The 21,805-nt window shown below is 36.5% G+C and overlaps 1 protein-coding gene across 1 annotated transcript; it reads right to left on the bottom strand.

The window, feature by feature from the left end:
* On the bottom strand, positions 1-2,597 carry LOC107815572 (uncharacterized protein C594.04c). The gene is made up of 3 exons (XM_016641182.2): positions 2,322-2,597; positions 1,463-1,726; positions 1-635 (listed from the first exon to the last, which is right to left on the bottom strand). Exons 1-3 carry the CDS (start codon positions 2,538-2,540, stop codon positions 159-161), a joined length of 960 nt encoding a protein of 319 aa, XP_016496668.1. The 5' UTR covers positions 2,541-2,597; the 3' UTR covers positions 1-158.
* Positions 2,598-21,805: the final 19,208 nt, after the last annotated feature.

Raw genomic sequence — 21,805 nt, 5'->3', positions numbered from 1 at the left:
TAAACGATAAGAAGGTTGCAGATTTGCAAGGGACAAATGCAGGCAAATGAATTATACAAGAGACCTAATTACAAAGCACAGTAGAGTAGATTACTGATTCAATTGTTCTTATCGTGGACATTTAATGAGGGAAGAGATCAAATAGATCGAAAATAGGCTCAAGTTTTCTTATCTTTTCCTTTTGAGGATGACTTGAACCATGGTATCCACACAGATGTAGTCCTCTGGTAGAGATTATATGCTTCAGCTCTGTAGGCTTGCTTAAGCATCCTATTCTCAACAAGCCCAGTGACATGTGCCAGGCACATGCTATTAGTTAGTGCACCGACAAAGGTCCAAGCCTGACCCAAGTTCAAGGCAAATACGACGAGTCCCCACCACCATAACTGCTCCCCGAAATAATTTGGATGTCGTGAATACCTCCAGAGGCCTTCGTCAAGATTGGGAACCATTGGCTCGCCAAGCTCTTTTAGTTTCTGATTTCTGCTCACAAAATCGTGGAGCTGTGTATCCGCATAATAGGCGATTATGATGGCAGACAAGCAGATGAATACGGCAATGAAATCCCAGATATTCCATGGCTTGTCTTCGGAGTGGACCACATACATAGGTAGGCATATACCCATTAGAAAAACCTGCAAAAGTCATGTCACATAACGAAAATAAACAACACCTTAATGGATGATAAAGGAGCCACGAATATTTCTTTGTTCCGCTAGCTGACCGCTGCAAATTCAATGTCACATTCCAAAATATTACATCAACCAGACTTGATTTACACACTTAGTAAAGGCCAAGAAAGTTGTTTTTTCAGCGACAATGTGATATAGCATGGTCTTTACCAGTTCCATGCTTTTGAGCAAACAATGTTTTATTCATATGGTTGTGCCTAGCAGAAATACTAACAAAAGTATGTGGAACTTATAGAACAATCGACCATTTTACATATGAGAATTGCCTTTACTAAATCCTAAATGGGATGAATAATTTATATCTTCAGAAGAGCGGACACTTTTAGGGAATAACTGCAATGCACTTTGCTTATGAGGCATACTCTTTTACCGCTTGATTGAGCAGCAGAAATTTCCAACATACATGAAGATCACACAACAAATATTTGAAAGTAGTAATTAGGTATGCTATATCTAGATGCAGGAAACGGGCAATATGTGTAGGCTCTAAAATCAGGCAAATATTACTTTCTCATGTTAGTAATGTGGGGTCTTCCTCTTCCTACTAGAATATTTATGAATGGGACTCTTCTCATTGCACAAATAAAACTACTAAAGAAAGAAGTCAGACATAAAGTGAAGTTGCATAAATAATCATACATCCTCAATTCTGAATGAATAATTCACTGATATAAATGTTTCATTTTATCAATAAATTGATGGCTCTAAAATCAGGCATATATTCCTAAAAAGTAAGCTATATAAAAGAAACAAGGTAGTGAATTCATTACCTGCTGAGAGAGATAAACAGCAAAGAAAGAGATCCACCACCAGTTTTTGCCAAACTGATGGCTCATATCTGTAAATCTCCAATCTTGCCTGTGTCCCCACTGCCAATTCTCACGCCGGAAGTAGTTATGCGTAAGTCTTATACTCCAAATCCAAGTCAAGATTATAACCACATTGGACCTCCAAACATTGTACTGTGCCAACGGATGATTTGCATAGAAATGCACCAGCATTACTGGAATCACTGTCCAGTATAAATCTATCATCTGAAAAAATCAAATTTCAACAGTAACCCAATTCATCAAATCTATCAAAAATCACAAAACATTAGTACTCCCTCCTCACTTCAAATTCACTATCTGGCCCATTTTTCAGTTAATGTTCGACATTATTCTACAAAACAATAACAACAACAAAAACAAAATAACAACGATGACAACAACAACAAAAAAAAAAGAAGCTAGAATCCCAACCAAGTTGGGGTCGGCTATATGAATCCTCACTTCTTTCTTTAAGCTCGCCTCATATTTTAAGAACCAAAAACAAAATAAACAATAGACTCTTGTTTTTGTTTTTGTAATGGGGAGGGGTTTAGAAGGCGGGGAATCAAACCCTCACCAACAAGGTAAAAATTCAGGTAGCCAATCAACTTAGCTATTAAGATTCCCAAGTAGACTCTTGTTAAAATAGAAAACAAGCACTATAAAATGATTAGGTTTTAGCTCCAAAATGATAAGAACACATTGGTAGTAAATTAACCGTTAAAATCAAGTTAGCCTCGTAAATTTGAAACACAATTATAATCCAAGTAAAGAACACAATTCAAGAACAACGCAATTGACGAATTCATGTAAAAATTACCCAGTGGCTAGAGAGGAGAAGACCAATGAGCCAGAAGAGGACATTGACATTGAGGAAAAACAAGAGATTAGCAAAAAGAAGAGGGTGGTGATAGCACCAATTGTAAAGTGGATGCTGATTCTCATGGTAATTGCAAAGGAAAGAGAGGTAGAAGAGTAGGGAGGGAAGTGGAGCAACAAATGCAATCAACGCATTCTTCACATTGCTATGAGTAGCCATGATCGGTGGAAGTGACAGGTACTGTAGTTTTACTGACTTGGGGAGGAGGCCTCCTTTATAAGGCTTTTCTATGGGGCTGGAAGTTGTTGCCCATAATTATGAGCTGGGCCCAACTTAACTTATACTCCTTGTTAATTGAAGAATTAACTTAAATACTTGTTTAACCTACTATTTTTCCCTTTTTTCAAAATATTTTCACTTTTTTTTTTAAATTAATGTTTTTTCATAAAATTTTCAAGTGAGTTTTTTGAAAATTTAAAAAACTCCAAAAAATTATTTTTCAAAATTTTCACTCAAATCACTCACAAAACTTCAAAAACAACCCAAAATCATATCCATGTCCCAACACAACTCTATATTTCAAATACCATTTTCACTTGAACAAAAAATTCGCAATTTTTTGGAATTTTATTATTTTTATGTCAAAACACCCACTAAGTTTAAAATAGTCATAGATCTATAATATATTATATATGCAAAAATATGAATATCAGTGTATAATTTATGTATATCGACTGGAAAATATAAATAGTGAATCCAACCGGCTATTTGTATGAACCCTTAATAATTACCTGATTTGCACATTAAAAGGTTTGAATTTCTTTTTTTGGCAGTAAATCCTTTGCTCTATCTATTCAACAACAACAACAACAATAACAACAACAACAAAAAAAATCCAGTATAATCCCTAGATTGGAATGGGGAGGGTAGTGTGTACGCAGAACTTACCCCTACCTTGAGGGTAGAGAGACTATTTCTGATAGACACCCGGCTTAAGGAAAGAAAAAGAAAGCAGTAACAACAAGCAATACCAACAACAAGATAATAAGAAAACAAGCAGTAACAATAACAAGATAATAAGAGAACAAGCAGTAACAATAATAAGATAATAAGAGAACAAGCGGTATCAACAACAATATAATAAGAGAACAAGCGGTATCAACAACAATATAATAAGAATATATGTACTCAAGACTGTCAATAACCAAATACAAGGCTTAGTATTACTACTACCGGTGTGGAGAAGACACACACTCGACTACCTACTAACCTTCTACCTAATCCTCGACCTCCACACCTTTCTATCAAGGGTCATGTCCTCAGTGTGCTGATGTAACGCCAAGTCTTGCCTTATTACCTTTCGCTAAGGCTGTATTGTGGCCCGGGCCCGGGCCTAAATGGGCTAAACGGGTCGGGCCGGGCCAAACGGTCCCGTGCTCTGGCGGGTCGGTCCCAGGTCAAACGGTCCCGAGCTTAGCGGTCCCAGAGGGTGGAACCGGCCCACTACGGGCCTAAGCCCACATGGTCCCGGGCTAAATGGGCCGGGCCCATAGGCCTAAACGGGCCTAAGTGTTCCGAGCTATTTTTTTGAATTTTTTTTTATCTAAAGCAATTTCTTGTAAATTATATATATATATATATATATATATATATATATATATACACACACACACACACACACACTCACATACACACATATATATATTGAAAAATGTACTATCTCTCTCTCTCTCTCTCTATATATATATATATATATATATATATATATATATATATATATATATAGTATATATAAGCTATATAATTTACAAGAAATTGTCTTAGATAAAAAAAAATTTAAAAAAATAGTCAAGGCCCGTTTCTTCTTTATTTTAACAGTACAACACAAACACAAACATAGAAACTTAACATAACTTAAATTCAGTACAACTAATGAAAACACATGACACGGGAAACATAAAGATACATTACTAGGCTCAACACATACATGTCATTGTTTAATCACGACCGCCTAGTATTCTATGCTCCAACCACTTAAATTTGTCTCCCAGCTTATTTTTTTCTTCTTCCACCTCTTTGAGTTTCTCCTTCAACTCCGCAACTTCTCGTTTGGATTGTCGCTCTCTTTCCCACTACTTCAAACACAAACAATGAAGATACTGCAATTTTTCTTTGTAGTATTCCTGGTGACAGGGTTCATCAATCCATACCTCAAAATTGCAAACAGGTTCGTCGGGAACCCTATAAAACTTGTTCATACATGCCCAGTAGCGACGTCCAGCTTCACCATCATCCCAACAGTCTTGCATCATACATTTTTTGCCGCACTCGCACCTTGGCATATACATATATATATATATATATATATATATATATATATATATATATATATATATATATATATATATATATATATATATACACACACACACACACACACACACACACACACACACACACACACACACACACACACACATAGTATATTGCCGTATCTTATATATTGCCTTATATAAGATTGTATACATTAGCTATATTAAGACGTGTGCGTATATATATATATATATTAAGATGAACTCGGTATCAAAACTGCAAAGTAAAGTTTACATTTAATACTTCAAATTAAAGTTCAATGCCTTCAACATAATACTTCAAATTAATCTAACAAACTAAAACATTAAGCATCATACGTCTAATAATTTTAAAATAACACAAATTATCTCAAATCAATTTAAAATCTTAAATACGAATGTCTGGAGAACGCGCAAGACAACTCTTTATATGCCTCCTTAAACTGCATGTGCCCTCCTTTGGATGACGAGTGTAGACTCGATCACAGTTCTTGCACTTTATTATGTAAACTTCTTCATTTTCTTCTACCACATTAAAGTGTTCCAAAACAAATAGGTGCAATCTAGAATCACCGGGCATGATTTAACTTAAATTAAGAATTTGAGTTTGAGAAATGAGAGATGAGTGAAGACTTGACGATTTGAATACTTCAATTTGAGTTTGAGAAATGAGAGAGATTGATGAATTTGTGAGTAAAAATGAAAGAATGAGAGGGTATTTATTGTTGAGAATAGGGAAAACGTGTAATTATAAAAAGTTTGGGGGCCAAATGGCTATTTTTAAAAAAGCCAAACGGCTAAAATTGCAGGCCAACAACTACTTTTTAAATTTCAGGCCGTTGGCCTTTTTTAATTTTTTTTTTTTTTGAAAAATAGCCGTTGGGCCCGTTTGGCCCGGTTGAACAGGCCCAGGCTCGCCTGTCGGTCCCGGGCTCGCGGGCTATTTGGTGAGGACCGGCCCACAGTGGGCTTTTAGGACCGGTAGGGACCTGCCCATTTGGCCCGTTTGCTAGCGATCCCAGGTCGGTCCCGGGCTGGGCCCGGCCCACAATACACCCTTACCTCTCCCCAGTACTTCCTTGACCTACCTCTACCCCTTTTCAGACCACCCGAGGCCAGCCTCTTACACCTCCTCACTGGAGCATCTGAGCTTCTTCTCTTCACATGCCCAAACCACCAAAGCCTCGCTTCTCACATCTTGTTCTCCACCGAGGCTACTCCTACCCTATACCGAATATCTTCATTTCTAATCTTATCAATCCCGGTATGTCCGCACATCCATCTCATCATCCTCATTTCTGCTACTTTCATCTTCCGGGCATGAGAGTTCTTGACTAGCCATTTGGGTGGCACATTCTTATCACATAAAACACCGGATGCGAGTCTTCATTTCATCCACCTTGCTCCAATACGATGAGCAACATCCTCATCAATCCCCTCATTTTCCTTGGATAATAGACCCAAGGTACTTGAAAGTAGCTCTCTATCTATTTAGAAAATTAAAATCTGCATATGCGTCATAGCTCCGTTTGCTGAAAGCTCTTACGTTAATGGAGGGGAGGGGGAGGGGGAGGGGGGCAAAATTGCGTGTTTATGGGGTCAGTGGCTATGTATGCTTAATAATTTATCCTCTTATACGCGGATTATACAAAGTATAAATTAAATTCTAAAATATATAATCACTGAATAATCTATGTATAATCAGTTTATCCTCGGTGTATAATGTTTTTGTACTCACTATATACTCATTATACAATGATTGCACCGATTTTTGTTTTGAATAAAAGAATTTAGTCAAAAAAGAGAAAAATATTTTCTCCAGCCAGTTGTTCTTCTTGATATATTGTTGGGAATTAGTATGATCGTATTTTCGAGATTATTATCAAAATTTTAATTTATTTGGCCCTTGTTATATATACAACTATGTTGGGATATATACTATTAACCATGAGTGGTTTAGATATAGTATTTATTATGAAATAATTGTTTATTCAGTTTTAATAAAGTTTTAAATAGATCATATAATAGTCTGTGTCCTTTGCTTATATAGTAGATGATTTAGTGTATAGAGTTTAGCTTATACACGGAAGATTAAATCATCGGTTCTTATAAGTATAAAGTTTGAGTTCACAATCTAATGATGGAATTGGACAAACCATCAGGAATGATTGTAGCACAAGATTAAATATAATTAATCTTGATTATGGGAATGGTTTAATTCCAACTTCTTGTGCTAGTACATTTTGTATGTATTGAAAGGACCAGGTAGAGATAAGTATTTTATACTGACTTAATAAAATAAACTCTCTAGCCATTAAATGTACTTATACTCTTAATCTTGATATAATTATTATTAGCTGTGTATATTATTATTGTTTTGATTTATTAAAAGGCGAGATTCTTTCGTGGGTCAATATGCCTGGTAAATTGGATAATAATAATAATATACATTGGCGAAGTAATAGTTAGTTGATGGAATCCATGTCTCGGTTTAGAGATTGATGATATACCTTTATGAAAGCTTATAAGTTTTCATGTGTAAACCCGGCCGGTGGATTTTGTATCCGACACATGAAATAAGTTAAGCGAAAGTCTAAAGGAAATAATCAATAAATTAAATCGTCAGTAATTTAATTTAATTGATTCGTATCTGAATCTTCACATGGGGAGTTAAATAAGATTTAATGGATGAATTTCGAAATTGAATAAGGAGTGTAATTACGAATTTTTAGTGGAATAATTCGTAATTAATTATGGTGGATATTAATTTCGAAAATTACAAATTAATTCCATAATTGGAAGCCTTGTTAATTAAATTTTGTGGTCCCTACTGTGCCTAAATAATAGGAAATAAATGAATCCTTTTTCTGGTGGAAAAGAAAACCTAACAGGTTTTGGAAAAAAGGTCTTAACCCTTAAAATTTGTGCTATAAATACATTTTCCACCTAGAGGGATGAGTAGATGGTGGCTGAAATTTTCAGCCAAGTTTTCCTAGAAATTTCGCCCACACGAAATTGCTATTTTCGGGTATTATTTGGGTAACACAGTAGAAGACCGTGGAACGTTCGAGGATCACGATTGTGCGGGTGATGGAGATTCCATTGAGAAGTTATGGAACGAAAGGCTCACGTGGTAGAAGAGATATGTTTACGCTTCAAGAGGTAACCCGTGAAATCCCGTTTATGCTAGTTGTCTAAATTACATGTGATTTTGATACTGGGATTGCTTCCGCTGCATATAATAATCCATCAATTGGTATCAGAGCTCACTCACATCTAATTAAATAACTAAGTTTTTCATGAAACAAGAATATGGTGTTTATGTGCATTTTTTGAATTACATATATATGTGGTTTTCTGAAAAACTGCACTGCTGTTTTGTGAATTAATTGTGCATAATTTATGGATTATTCTTATAATCATGAGATATATGTTTTCTTATTGATATTTGATTGAGATTATCTGAATTTTTTGGGGTAAACCCTAGAAAAACGCAAAACCTGTTTTTGACCGAATAGCCGGAATTTTCGGAGGTCAGCGAACTTGACGGACTCCGATTGAGCTGAAATTTGGTGGGTCCATCGGAAACGTCGTGGTGAGAAAAACTTACTGATTTAGCAGTGAATCATGGTATTTTTCGGCGTTTTGAGGTCGTTTGGACTGTGTTTTGGACGTTTTTCTATTTTCTGGAAATTATTTCTTAATAATTTTAATTCTTTTTTAATTCAATGGTGTTGGGGATGACTCCCCATGGTCCCCATGATTAAATACTAGTCATATAATAGGTTTACACATTGACTATTAGCAAATAAACGTGTTGTTGTATTAAATTCAATAATAGAGGTGTAAGATTTTATTGACTAGGTCTTACAAGGTATAATTCATATTGTGTAATGATATAATTATTTTGTAAGAAAATAAAATTCTCTATTTGATATCCTGGATGACTAATGATTGGAGCGTTTGGCATGTTTGTGCATAAAAAATTTCTCAAATTTAAGTTTATATTTTCATGCCCTACGCGATTACTAGTTTGGATTTTCGATGAAGAATTTTGTTCTCTGATTGGAGGTTCTAATTAAGTGAAATATGACGGTATGTTGTATGAGTTTTATAATGTTGGTATGAATTTTAGCTATGGTCTACCATAAAATAATTTTATGAGCTAAATATATATTCACTTGTAAATTGAGAATTTTATGAGTAATAAATAGTTACCACTGAAGTGGTTTGTTTATTTGAACTCATGAAAAATTCTTAGTAAATTTGTACATGTGAAATTATATCTATTCATGGATTGAGCATTATGATTAATAAGTAGGATCCACAAAATGGTCTATTTATTTGAGTCATTGAAATATGTTTAATATACCATATGAAAATTATCCTTGAGTAATCTACATTAATGGTGGAGGTTCATAACTAGAAAAAGAGTATTTATCTTTGGGTACTAGTGAAACTAACTCCACCCATGGGAAGAGATATTGGGGTTTTCACTGAACGGGAGAAAATATAATATCTCAGGTTCTTATGTATTTAATAAAAGGATAATTTATTGCAAAAGGAGATATTATATATCCTAGAAATAGGAAGAAAATAATATATGCCTTGAGCTCATAGTGTAATTATAAGGAGAATGGAAATCAATATCATATTTATTTTAATTCATGAAACTACTTAAAACGGTTATTCTCCGAGTTTGGTTACAGGCTAGTGGTCATGAATTTGACGGACTCCGATTGACCTGAAACTTGGTGGGTTCATAAAAAACGATCTAGTGAGAAATACTCACTGCTATGCAGTGAATCATGTTGTTTTTTGGCATTTTGAGGTTGTTTAGATGGGTTTTCAAGCAGTTTATTAAATTGAATTTGTTATAAATATGAAAAATTATTCTTTATATATCGGCTATATTTGTGTTAAATCTGAAGCATGTGATTTAACTTGATATGATATATATGAAGAATGCAAATCACATGGATTTAATCCTAACTATGCCAAAAAATAATTTATTTGAATTTGGTCTAGTTTTGGCGATCATGAATTCAACGATCTCCGAATGACCTGAAATTCGATATGATCATCGGAAACGATCATTAAAGAAGAACTCACTGCTATGCAGTGAATCACATCGTATTTTGACGATTCAGGATCATTTAGATGAGTTTTTTGGTGGTTTGACGGATTAAAATGCGATTTACATACGAAAAGTCATTCTTTCTATCATTTTATTTATGTCTAATCTGGAACATGATAACACATGTTGATTTGACATGAATTGGTATATGATAAAAATGTAGGTCATATTTTAAATTCTTAAAAAATGCTTAAAATGATAATTTTTCAAATTTGGTCGCAATTTTTGGAGATTGTGATTTTAACGATCTCCGATTGATATGAATTTATCAGAAACAGTCCAATGAACAATAATCACTGCTATGCAGTGTAAAATAATAATTTTAGTATTTTAAGACTGTTTAAATGGGGTATTGAGTATTTTTTTTAATTATGGAACTTAATCCTCAGAGAAATGTTCGTGGTTGTGATAAAGTGGTGATAGGAATTAACCCCTATGATCTCCATTTTTTTTATTTATAGTGAGATAATAAATTTATGCATTGACATTAGGTCTTCCTCCATATCGGATAAATTTATTATGAACTCACTGGCTATAGTTACTAGTTATTGATAACCAGTATTAACTCTCCATCTGAGCTTAAAGAGTTGAATCAATTTGTAACTACAATACAATCATGATTAAGTGGTGATAGAAATATATTTCTATGGTCTTCCACTATTAATTTCAAGTGAGTAATAAATTTATGCGTTGACTTTAGGTCTTCCTCCATATCGGATAAATTTATTGTAAGCTCACTAGGTGAAATACTAGTAATTGATATCGTGTACTTACTCTCCATCTGAGTATACATGTTGGATCAATGAAACTAGAACTATTAAAAATGATGTTCACTTGACTTAAATTAACAGTATACTCTCCATCTGAGTTGGGTCTGTTTTAATTATTGGAGTGAATAATCTGGCATTGCATATGTATGTTGCATGAGTAGTTCTTTCCCATCAAAATTGCTATTCAAGATGCATGACATATATGTGTAGTGTGTTTTAAAATTTTTGTATTAAAAGAGTTATATACAATTAACTGAAAATAATAGTATGCTCTCCATCTGAGTTGGTTCAATTTATTTTTGGATTGTATAATTCTTGCATTATATAATATACTTTGCATGAATAATTCTTTTCCCATCGAAATTTATTATTCCAGATGCATGTATGTATATAAATATTGAATGCAGTCTGAATTTTACTATTCAATGTTTTGACTTATTATGATCTATTTAATATTTTTATCTCAACTCCACAATGATTTTATGCAATTTGTCGTATTACTTGTTAAAATTTTCTTTTAGTGATAAGACATTAATTTTAAGGATGCAATATATGTACTTTTGTTAGAAGGAATTTAATTCCGATTTCTGGGCAAAATAAGAGATGGATATTTGTTTTATTTTTCGAATAACTCTTGAGTTATTGAGCTTAATAAACACTTTATCTCTTGTGGTACATGAATGCATGACCTTGTTATTATATATTGATGTCTCTCCTGAACAGAACAATATTAGTCTACCTCATAAGAGAATATGTTCTTCAAAATTGAGTAAAACTTATCTGTGCACTTTTATCTAAGGCATATTAATCTGGATAGGATTTCAAGTTGGTCAAGTATGGACCTTAAGGTTCATTGAAAGTAGAGGCACTACCAACTTGTGGATCCTGTTTGGAAGGAAATTTGACTAAAAGATATTTCCCTTTAAAAGGAAATAAAACTAGTGATAAGCTAGAATGAATCCTTTCTGATTTGTATGGTTAAATGAACATACTTGTAAGAGATAGATTTTGAGTATTTTATGACGTTCATAAATGATTACTCAAAATATTAATATATTTATTTGATGCACTGTAAGTCTTAATGAATTAAGTAATTCAAGGTTTTTAAGACTTGAAATAGAGAAGCACAAAAGAAATATATTAAGTTACTACAATTTGATTGTAGTGGCGAGCATCTCTCTAAAGAGTTTTTTAGTTACATATCAGAATAGGGATTACATCTCAATTGACTACACCGTAAACTCCATAATAGAGTCGTGTAGTAGAAAGAAGAAATAAGTCTCTTTTGGATATGGATAGACTAATGACGTGTTATTCAGATTTGCCTTATTTATTTTTGGAATATTTCCTGGAAACTTCAAATTACATTCTGAATTTAGTTCCTTCTAAGCTAGTACCTGGGACATCTATAGAACTGTGGACTGAATGTAAGCTTGGTCTGTGGCATGTTCAGATATAGGATTATCCCGCATATGTGCTGAAAGGGAAAGCAGATATGTAAGTTGGAACTAAGGATGGATAGGTGCATGTTTATCGAATATCCAAGAAAACGAATGAAGCTTTATTTTATTGTCCTAAAGAAAATAAGGCAATTGTTAAAACAAATGCATTTTTCTAGATAAGGACTGTTTAATAAAACATGTTCCTAGAAGTAAACTATTTTTACAGGAACTGGGCAAAGAAATAACTAGATGTTCAAGAACATCAAAACCCACACGTCAGAATTGACGTTCCATTGCATTTAAGTAGTGAGAGAACGTTAATAGACATAATATGCCTTTATCGAGTGAGAGTGATGTTTGAACATTGAACACTATAGTAAGAAGTCACTAATATTTCAATGTCGTGAGGTAACGAAGGTAATATTAGTGGTACTTCGTCTTAGTGGGAGAAAGCTAAAGAAAATTATAGTTCGGTGTTCATTATTGGGATAGTTTCGGTAACAGGATCTCTGAAGAGTTTAATACCAAACTAGATAATTACGACAAAGTACTGCTGGACAAATATTACATCAGATATAACTTGGCAAGATTCTTTAACAAAACCTTATTTGGTGAAGACTTTTAATAGTCATGTAAAAGAATGCTTGAGAAAGTTGTAGATGAATGGTTATGAGTCTAAGTGAGAGATTGTTGGGGCATATACTATTAGCCATGCATTTGGTTATAGTATATTCTAATAATTATCATGGTTAAAAGTCTAAGTGGGAGATTGTTGGGATATATACTATTAACCATGAGTTTGGTTTAGATATAATATTTATTATGAAATAATTGTTTATTCAGTTTTAATAAAGTTTTAAATAGATCATATAATAGTCTGTGTCCTTTGCTTATATAGTAGATGATTTAGTGTATAGAGTTTAGCTTATACACGGAAGATTAAATCATCGGTTCTTATAAGTATAAAGTTTGAGTTCACAATCTAATGATGGAATTGGACAAACTATCAGGAATGATTGTAGCACAAGATTAAATATAATTAATCTTGATTATGGGAATGGTTTAATTCCAACTTCTTGTGCTAGTACATTTTGTATGTATTGAACGGACCAGGTAGAGATAAGTATTTTATACTGACTTAATAAAATAAACTCTCTAGCCATTAAATGTACTTATACTCTTAATCTTGATATAATTATTATTAGCTGTGTATATTATTATTGTTTTGATTTATTAAAAGGCGAGATTCTTTCGTGGGTCAATATGCCTGGTAAATTGGATAATAATAATATACATTGGCGAAGTAATAGTTAGTTGATGGAATCCATGTCTCGGTTTAGAGATTGATGATATACCTTTATGAAAGCTTATAAGTTTTCATGTGTAAACCCGGTCGGTGGATTTTGTATCCGACACATGAAATAAGTTAAGCGAAAGTCTAAAGGAAATAATCAATAAATTAAATCATCAGTAATTTAATTTAATTGATTCGTAACTGAATCTTCACATGGGGAGTTAAATAAGATTTAATGGATGAATTTCGAAATTGAATAAGGAGTGTAATTACGAATTTTTAGTGGAATAATTCGTAATTAATTATGGTGGATGTTAATTTCGAAAATTACAAATTAATTCCATAATTGGAAGCCTTGTTAATTAAATTCTGTGGTCCCTACTGTGCCTAAATAATAGGAAATAAAGGAATCCTTTTTCTGGTGGAAAAGAAAACCTAACAGGTTTTGGAAAAAGGTCTTAACCCTTAAAACTTGTGCTATAAATACATAAGATTTTCCACCTAGAGGGATGAGTAGATGGTGGCTGAAATTTTCAGCCAAGTTTTCCTAGAAATTTCGCCCACACGAAATTGCTATTTTCGGGTATTATTTGGGTAACACAGTAGAAGACCGTGGAACGTATGAGGATCACGATTGTGCGGGTGATGGAGATTCCATTGAGAAGTTATGGAACTGAAGGCTCACGTGGTAGAAGAGATATGTTCACGCTTCAAGAGGTAACCCGTGAAATCCCGTTTATGCTAGTTGTCTAAATTATATGTGATTTTGATACTGGGATTGCTTCCGCTGCATATAATAATCCATCAAACTATACAAGCATACATATTGGCAAATTTGGACTTATGACAAACTACATGACTGAATTAAATTCTTTCACAAGCTATAAGGTTACTAATTACAAAAAGTTCTTATTACATTCGAAGGGTTATATATCTTTGTATTTTTGTTCAGTTACCTTTCTAATATTTTTTTGGGTAAGTATCCCTATTTCTGTTGTACTGGGATCGCTTTTTAATTTAAAATAAATTTATATGCTTTTCGTTTCATACAAAAATCAGCAATGATCATTAGCCGACTTGTCCATGCTAATCTCATACATCCCTCTGTACTACTCCCTCCGGTTTACATTAAATAATTTTTTGGCTATTTTTACACATTAAAAAATTCATCTTTTAGCACTAATTAATAGTGAAATTGACCATATTAACCTTAGTTTGTTCATTGAGAATATAACAAATACTCTTAGGTCTCTTATTCCAAGGGCAATCTTGGAAAAAAGAAGTTAAATTCTTCTTGATATTTGAAAAAATTAAATATTGTGGACCACAAAGAAAAGGCCAAAAAATCAATTAAAGTGGACCGGATGGAGTATTAAACCTTTATTATATATTGTGCAAGGTTAAGTGTCCGTTTGGATTGGTTTAAAAAAAGTGGCTTTTCAGCAAAAACAACTTTTAAGCTTGCTTGTTTTAAGCAGTTTTAAACTTATTTTAAGCATTTTTTAACCTTGCCAGACACTGAAAAAAATTAAAAAGAGTTTCAAAGCTGATTTGACCAGCTTAAAAATCAATTCAAACACTCTCTAACATTGATGATACTTTTTTTCCGTCCAATGTTCGATATTCGTCTTAGGATCCAACTAATTTAAAGTGCTTGCTATCAAATGTAACTGCATTCTCAAGATTCGAACCCCAAAAGCTTGAGTTAAGGATGAAGAGTTAATTATCACTTCGCCACAACCTCTGATAGTAATGATGATACCTAAGTTAATATTATTGGGGACGTAATAATGATGATTGCAGCATATATATATATGCGCTAATGTGCTTAATCATATGCATAAATCACACTTCACATGGTAATTGCAGACTATATGTATAGATCCCATATGTATAAACCTTTTCTCCAAATGGTCCCCCCCAAAAAACTCCACAACGCCATAACAGCAGAACGACTTTGCTTCCTTTTGTACTATAATACTAATATTTTCTTCTTTTCTATCCTCAGTAAGCTTTCGGCTATTCATAATCCACTTTTAAAGATTGCAGAATCTTACTTAATCCTAAGAAAATATTGTTACATCGGGTATTGGCTCATGATTAATTGATTATCTGTATAGGGTTGTAGAGGGTCCACGAGCTGACCATCGGTCCAAGCAGTGGAAACTACACTGTATAGATAGGTGTATATGTTGTTTGACAAAAAAGTATTGAGCTCTTGGTTAAACTGATTAATAATGAAACAAAGGGTGAATCTTAATTAAATATAATAAGTTCTAGATCAAATATTGTTGGATATCGGTAAAATAAACGACATTTAAGAGCATTAAATAGCTGGTTTGTAGTCAGAGATTATCAAAGGATATTACAATATGAACAAGTAATAAATATTGATAATGACAATAAATGTAATAAGAAAGAGTCTAACACCCAATTATTGTATGATTTGGATGGTTCTTTTTCCTGGCAGCGACGTGGAAGGATGAGAAGTATAGGTGGATAAGGAATCTTTGAATCTTGTGAACAAAGATTCAACAACGTGTACTTCAATAAAATAATCAGTGAACAAGACAACTTTCGTATATCCTTTCTAGTCAGCCTTTTACAATATATCCTTGTCCAAAAGTGCAAGAGATCCCTTTTTGGTCTCCATCTCTTCCTAAGAGATATTTCTAAGAAACCCTAAAAAGTACAAAATAAGGAATATCCAAAGGAATATTCCTTGTGTCCACTTCTGAACTTTTCCTACCGTTATTTCTTTACCCTAGCTGCCTGTCCTCGACAATAGTCTTCTCAAAGACGGCTTCCCGCTATTACTCCGTGGTCGACCCCGTCCTCGATCCTGTTTATCTACCGTTACCAAGTCGCCAAATTTAGGCCAATACAGTTAGTCCCTCAGCTTGTTGAGGTCGTGGCTTGGCATGCCCTCGATAAGCGGACCTGGTTCGTGTCCGTTTAGAAGAAATTTGATTGTGTTAAATAAATCGAATTGGGCGAGGTCGAGAAAACGGCGTAGCCAACAAGGCTGCGGTCGGTGTGGCTGATGCGAGGTGACGTTATGGCCACACGTGTCATCATTACATGTCTTCCCGATGCAGCATCTGCATGTCTACCGCTTCAATTTTGGTGCCATTGACGGGTCTTTGTTTCGATTCTCGTGCCACCCAACCCTATAAATAGGTGGGGGTTTCATTTTTCGGAAGTTTTCCCCATTCCTTACTTTGCACGAGTATTGTTTTTCTCTGATCTTCTTCTCCAATTTCTGTTTTCGATTTCTCGTAGCTTCTTCAGTTCTAGTCCTTTCTTTCTAGACCAGTTGTTATCTCCTTCGTCAGACTTTGTTGCATACTTTTCATTGCTGAAATATGTCACAATCGCCTCACGTTCATGACGAGATTTTCGATGCCACTCCATTATCTGTGGGCCTTCCTCCAGGTGGTGAGGAATTTATGACTGAAGAGGATGAAAGCTTCCCTACCGCGGAGGAGATAGTCCCCAAAAACCCTTTGGTTAGGAATGATTTTCCAAAGGAGCCTGCTCCTGCTCATCCTCAGAGACTTTCTGAGACGGGACCGCCTCACATAGCCGACCTCTGATCCAAATATCGCATTTCTCCCCACGTCGAAATTGATCAGGCCGGAAGCGACATTGTGGAGATTCATCGACTCGGATATTGTGCCTTCTATGTCTATCTGTTCTTGATTGGCTATGCTTTTCCTCTCCTTCCGCTAGAGGAGGAGTTTTGCCAATTTTACAATGTTTTCCCGGCACAACTCTCTCCCTATTTATATAAAGTTTTCTTGATGCTGACGAAGTATGCAGAGTTGGCGGGCTGTGAGGTCGATGTTCGCCACCTGCTGCATCTGTTTTCTCCTAATTTTTATAGAGGTACTCTGATACACCTACGACATCGTGGGACCAGAGGGTGGGTGGTCGGGATGGACGACAAAACGAATCGGAAGTTATGGCATAAGTACTTCTTCATCAAGACCGAGCACCTGGTAGCGGACCCGATTGGGTTTCCCGAGTAGTGGAACTATAATTGTAAGTGTCTCACCGTATGCTCGTTATCGTTGAGCATATCTGGCATGGCTTTGCGGGTAAGTGCTTTTTAATGTTAGGATCTATTTCGCATGTGTAGTTTGCTCATACTGACTCCTTTCTTTTTCATGTCAGACTCTTATCATGGGGATCGAGCGTGACCGGCGGGAGGAGCGGAGGATGACTATCTTTAAGAAGGTGACCTCCAAGTATAAGGAGTACCGTACTAAGCACCGAATGCTGGCCGACGTCTTTACCCAGGATGCCAAATTTTAATCGCTTCGTGACGGGATTAAATAGAAGGATGATGAGTTGAAGAAGAAAGATGAGGAGCTAAGAGAGAGGGATGATGAGCTAATTAGAGCCATCGATAGGTACAGTGTGCTTGAGGCAGCTCTAAAGGCCAAGGAGGATGAGCTCGGGGTGAGCAAGGGGTGATGGCTGAGAATGCTGACCTTCAAGCGCAAGTGGTGTCCTTAACGGCTGAACTCGAGCAGAAGGAGGCGAGGGCTGTCGATATAAGGGGTGAGGTGAGCGCCAAGGTCGACGAATTAAGTCGCACCGAGAAAGGCAGAATGGCCTCTATGGCTAAAGTGGCGGCCTTAAAAGATACTCTCCGTGTTTGTAGGTCTGAGCGGGATAATGAGATGGAGACATCGGCGCTTAAGGTGGCGAGGTTAGAGGAACAAATCTAGGGTTTGAAGGCGGAGCTGTCTGGGTTGAACGAGCAGGTCATTGTCTTGAAGACTGAGGAGGTACGACAACAGTCACAACCATCTATGTCTCATACTTCTGCTGATCCTGGTGTGCGGCGAGAGTTGTACGAGAAGTGGGTTCACATCGAGGCTCAATTTGACGTGTATAAGTCTTTGAAGGCCGTTGGGAAAAATTTCGAAGCAGAACTTGAGGGCGTCCATGTCAAGGCACGTGTGGCCCGTGAAGCTTGTGGTTATGCCCCTGGTACGCCTAGTGGGGATGACGACGACGAAGCGGATAGGCTCGCTTCTGATCCTTGGTATGATGAAGAGTACGCCGATGGGGATGATGCGGCGTGAAGCTATTTGTACTTAGTTTTTGCTTTGTTTTGCTATTTTTGTGAGGACGTTCTCAAACCCCTCTGTAAAAAGTTGTAATTTGACAATTGAAATGAAATGATTTCCTTTTGCTATGTGTTTCCGGGTTCTCGTTCTCTTTTTTTTTGTTTGCTATGCAGTGAAGTCCCTGACTTTTGGGCTGTTTACATGTAGTGTTCGAGCAGAGTCGAATGTAAGGTATTTCGAGCGAGGTCGAATATGAAGTAATTCGAGCGAGGTCGAACGTAAAATAATTCGAGCGAGGTCGAATGTAAAGTAATTCGAGCGAGTGGAATGTCAAAAAATTCGAGCAAGGTCGAATGTAAAGTAATTCGAGCAAGGACGAATGTAAAGTAATTCGAGCGAGTTGGGTATCAAAAAATTCAAGCGAGGTCGAATGTAAAGTAATTCGAGCGAGGTCGAAAGTAAAGTAATTCGAGTGAGGTCGAATGTATGGTGTAAAAAGACTTGGTAGAGAGTAAAGATGCTGCTTTATTTCATTCATTGGAGAATATTACATGTTTCTGTTTGTTTCGTACATATACTAGAGAAGTTCCTGTGTACCTAGTCCCATCATCGTTCGGCCTAGAGAAGTAGTCGGCAGGCGGGCCGATGAACTATACTTGAACTTCAAGACTTCCCCTTTGTTTCCTCATTAAAAACCTCCCCGAGAAAACTCAATTGGGAAAAAACCTGGGTGAGGAAAAAAGAGTACAACTTAAGGGGCGTCTGTTTTCAGAAGTTGAAGTATTTGAGGTGGCGACATTCTAATTATTTTGTAGTAGCTTTCCCTCTATTGTTTCTAGTTGGAATGATCCTTTGTTTGCTGCTGCCGTGATTTTGTATGGCCCGTCCCAATTGGTTCCTAGTTTGCTTTCTCTTGAATATTTGCTTGCCTATGTTTTGGCCTTGAGTACATAGTCTCCGACTTTGAGTGGTCGTACTTTAGCTTTTTTGTTATAGTACCAATCTGCTTGTTGTTTTTGGGATACCATTCTTATGTAAGCCATGTCTCTTCGCTTCTCTACTTCGTTGAGGTCTTGTTTCCTGTTCTCGTCATTGTTTGGTCCGCTTTCATTAGAGTATCTCAAACTGGGTTCCCCGACCTCGACTGGTATCACGGCGTCAGTCCCGTAGACTAATGAATATGTCATTTCTCCTGTGCTTGTTTTTGGCGTGGTATAATATGCCTATAGTACTTCTGGTAGTAACTCCGGCCATAGTCCCTTGGCATCCTCAAGCTTTTTCTTCAAGATATTCAGTGTTGTTTTGCCGGAGGATTCGGCCTGGCCATTTCCGGCAGGGTGATATGGCGTGGAGAGTATTCGTTTGATGTGCTATTTTTCGAAAAATTCGGCGGTCTTTCTTTCGATGAATTATGGTCCGTTGTCGCAGCTGATTTCTTTAGGGATACCAAAGCGGCATATGATGTCTCTCCATATGAATGTGATAACTTCCTATTCGCATATTTGGGTGAACGCACCTGCTTTTACCCACTTGGAATAATAGTCAGTTAAAACTAAAAGAAATCGTGTGTTACCTTGCCCTGCTGGAAGGGGCCCAACAATGTCAATTCCCCATTTGATGAGCACCAGGTATGCCAGGAAGCATTCGCCAGGTTCTGCCATACTGCCTTAGTTCTCTCAAGGCCTCGATGCATTCTGAATTCCATTGGAGCCCATTGTGCTTTTTGAGCTCGTTAAAGAATTTGTGGCACCTGTCAGATGATCGTGAGATAAACCTCGACAGGGCGGCTATACGGCCCGTCAGCTTTTGTACATATTTCTTGCTGGTTAATACTTTAGGTATTCCCTCAATGGCTTTAATTTGGTCGGGGTTGATCTCGATGCCTCTTTGTGATACCAGAAAATCGAGGAATTTGCCCGAAGTTACGCCGAAGGTGCATTTTTCGGGATTCAGTTTCATGCCATATTGCCTTAGTATACCTAATGCCTCTTTCAAGTGGTCGATGTGATCTTCCTTCATTTTTATTTGACCAACATGTCATCGATGTAAACTTCCATTGTTTTGCCGAGTTGTTCCTTGAACATCTTGGTTACCAACCTTTGATAAGTCACCCCTACGTTCTTTAACCCAAATGGCATGACTCTGTAACAGTATGGGTGATGAAAGTGGTCTTTTCCTGGTCCTCCTACTCCATGAGGATTTGGTTGTAACATGAGCAGGCATCCAAGAAGCTCAACAACTCGTGTCATGCTGTTGCGTCGATGAGCTGATCGATATGAGGCAACGGAAAGGAGTATTTCGTGCATGCCTTGTTTAGGTCTGTGAAATCCACGCACATTTTCCACTTCCCGTTTTTCTTTTTCTTTTTACCATAACTACATTGGTGACCTATTGGGGGTATTTTGATTCTTGGATGGAACCGTTGGCAAGTAGCTATCCGCCTCATCACTGGCAGCCTCATTGATTGCGACGTTGAATTTTCTTCTTACTTGTCGCATTGGAGGGTATAGTAGATTGACGTTCAACTTGTGTGTGGCAACGTCTTTTGGGATACTTGGCATATATGCATGGGAGAAAGCGAACAAATCAGTGTTGTCAATTAAAAATTTGTGAAAATTACATAGTTCTGAGAGTTTATGGCTGATGTAGCCCTTTTTCTTGTTGTCGTTGTTATCTAGTTGGACGGGATCGAGGTCTTCTAACGTTGACCCTGCGGCTTCCCCGATGTCGGGGTCCCTGATGACGTCTTTTGGTGTGTCGCGTTCGGCCCCCGAATTTGATAATTGCTATGCTTCTAAGTCTGTTCCTTTTAGCTGTTGAGTGTTTGCACAATCTTGAGCGATGCGATAACATTCTTGGGCTGTGCATTGTTCGCCTCGGATGATCCCCCAGGGATAAGGGAACTTGATTACTTGATACAGGCTGGATGGGATGGCCCTCATGGTGTGTATCCATGGTTGCCCTATGATGGCATTGTAAGTTGTGTCCTGGTTCATGACATGGAATGTTGTTTCTAGGGTGACACCCCCGTCCAGAATGGGTAGCATTATCTCTCCTGAGGTTCGCTCAACTACATTATTAAAACTTGTTAGTGTTATGCAACTTGGTACTATCTTGTCCCCGAGTCTCATTTGCGTGAGAACTCGAGGGTGGATAATACACGTGCCGCTTTCGCCATCTACCATTATTCTTTTTACATTAGTATCCAAAATATGTAAAGTAATGACAGTAGCATCGAAGTGGGGGAAAGTCAAACCATGGGTATCTGAATTATTGAAGATGATACTGTCTTCAAGGTCATCATACCGTTCATGGGTGATCGGCCGTTTCAGTTTATGTGTGGTGGTAAACTTCACGTGGTTGATTGCTGCTTCATCGCCTTCGTTGACGATCATTTGGATGATGCGGG

The sequence above is a fragment of the Nicotiana tabacum genome, chromosome 7 (genome assembly GCF_000715075.1).
Source record: "Nicotiana tabacum cultivar K326 chromosome 7, ASM71507v2, whole genome shotgun sequence".
In the NCBI taxonomy this organism is placed as follows: Eukaryota; Viridiplantae; Streptophyta; class Magnoliopsida; order Solanales; family Solanaceae; genus Nicotiana; species Nicotiana tabacum.
Note: the sequence above shows the minus strand (reverse complement) of the source record. Positions and strands in the feature narration are given on the sequence as shown.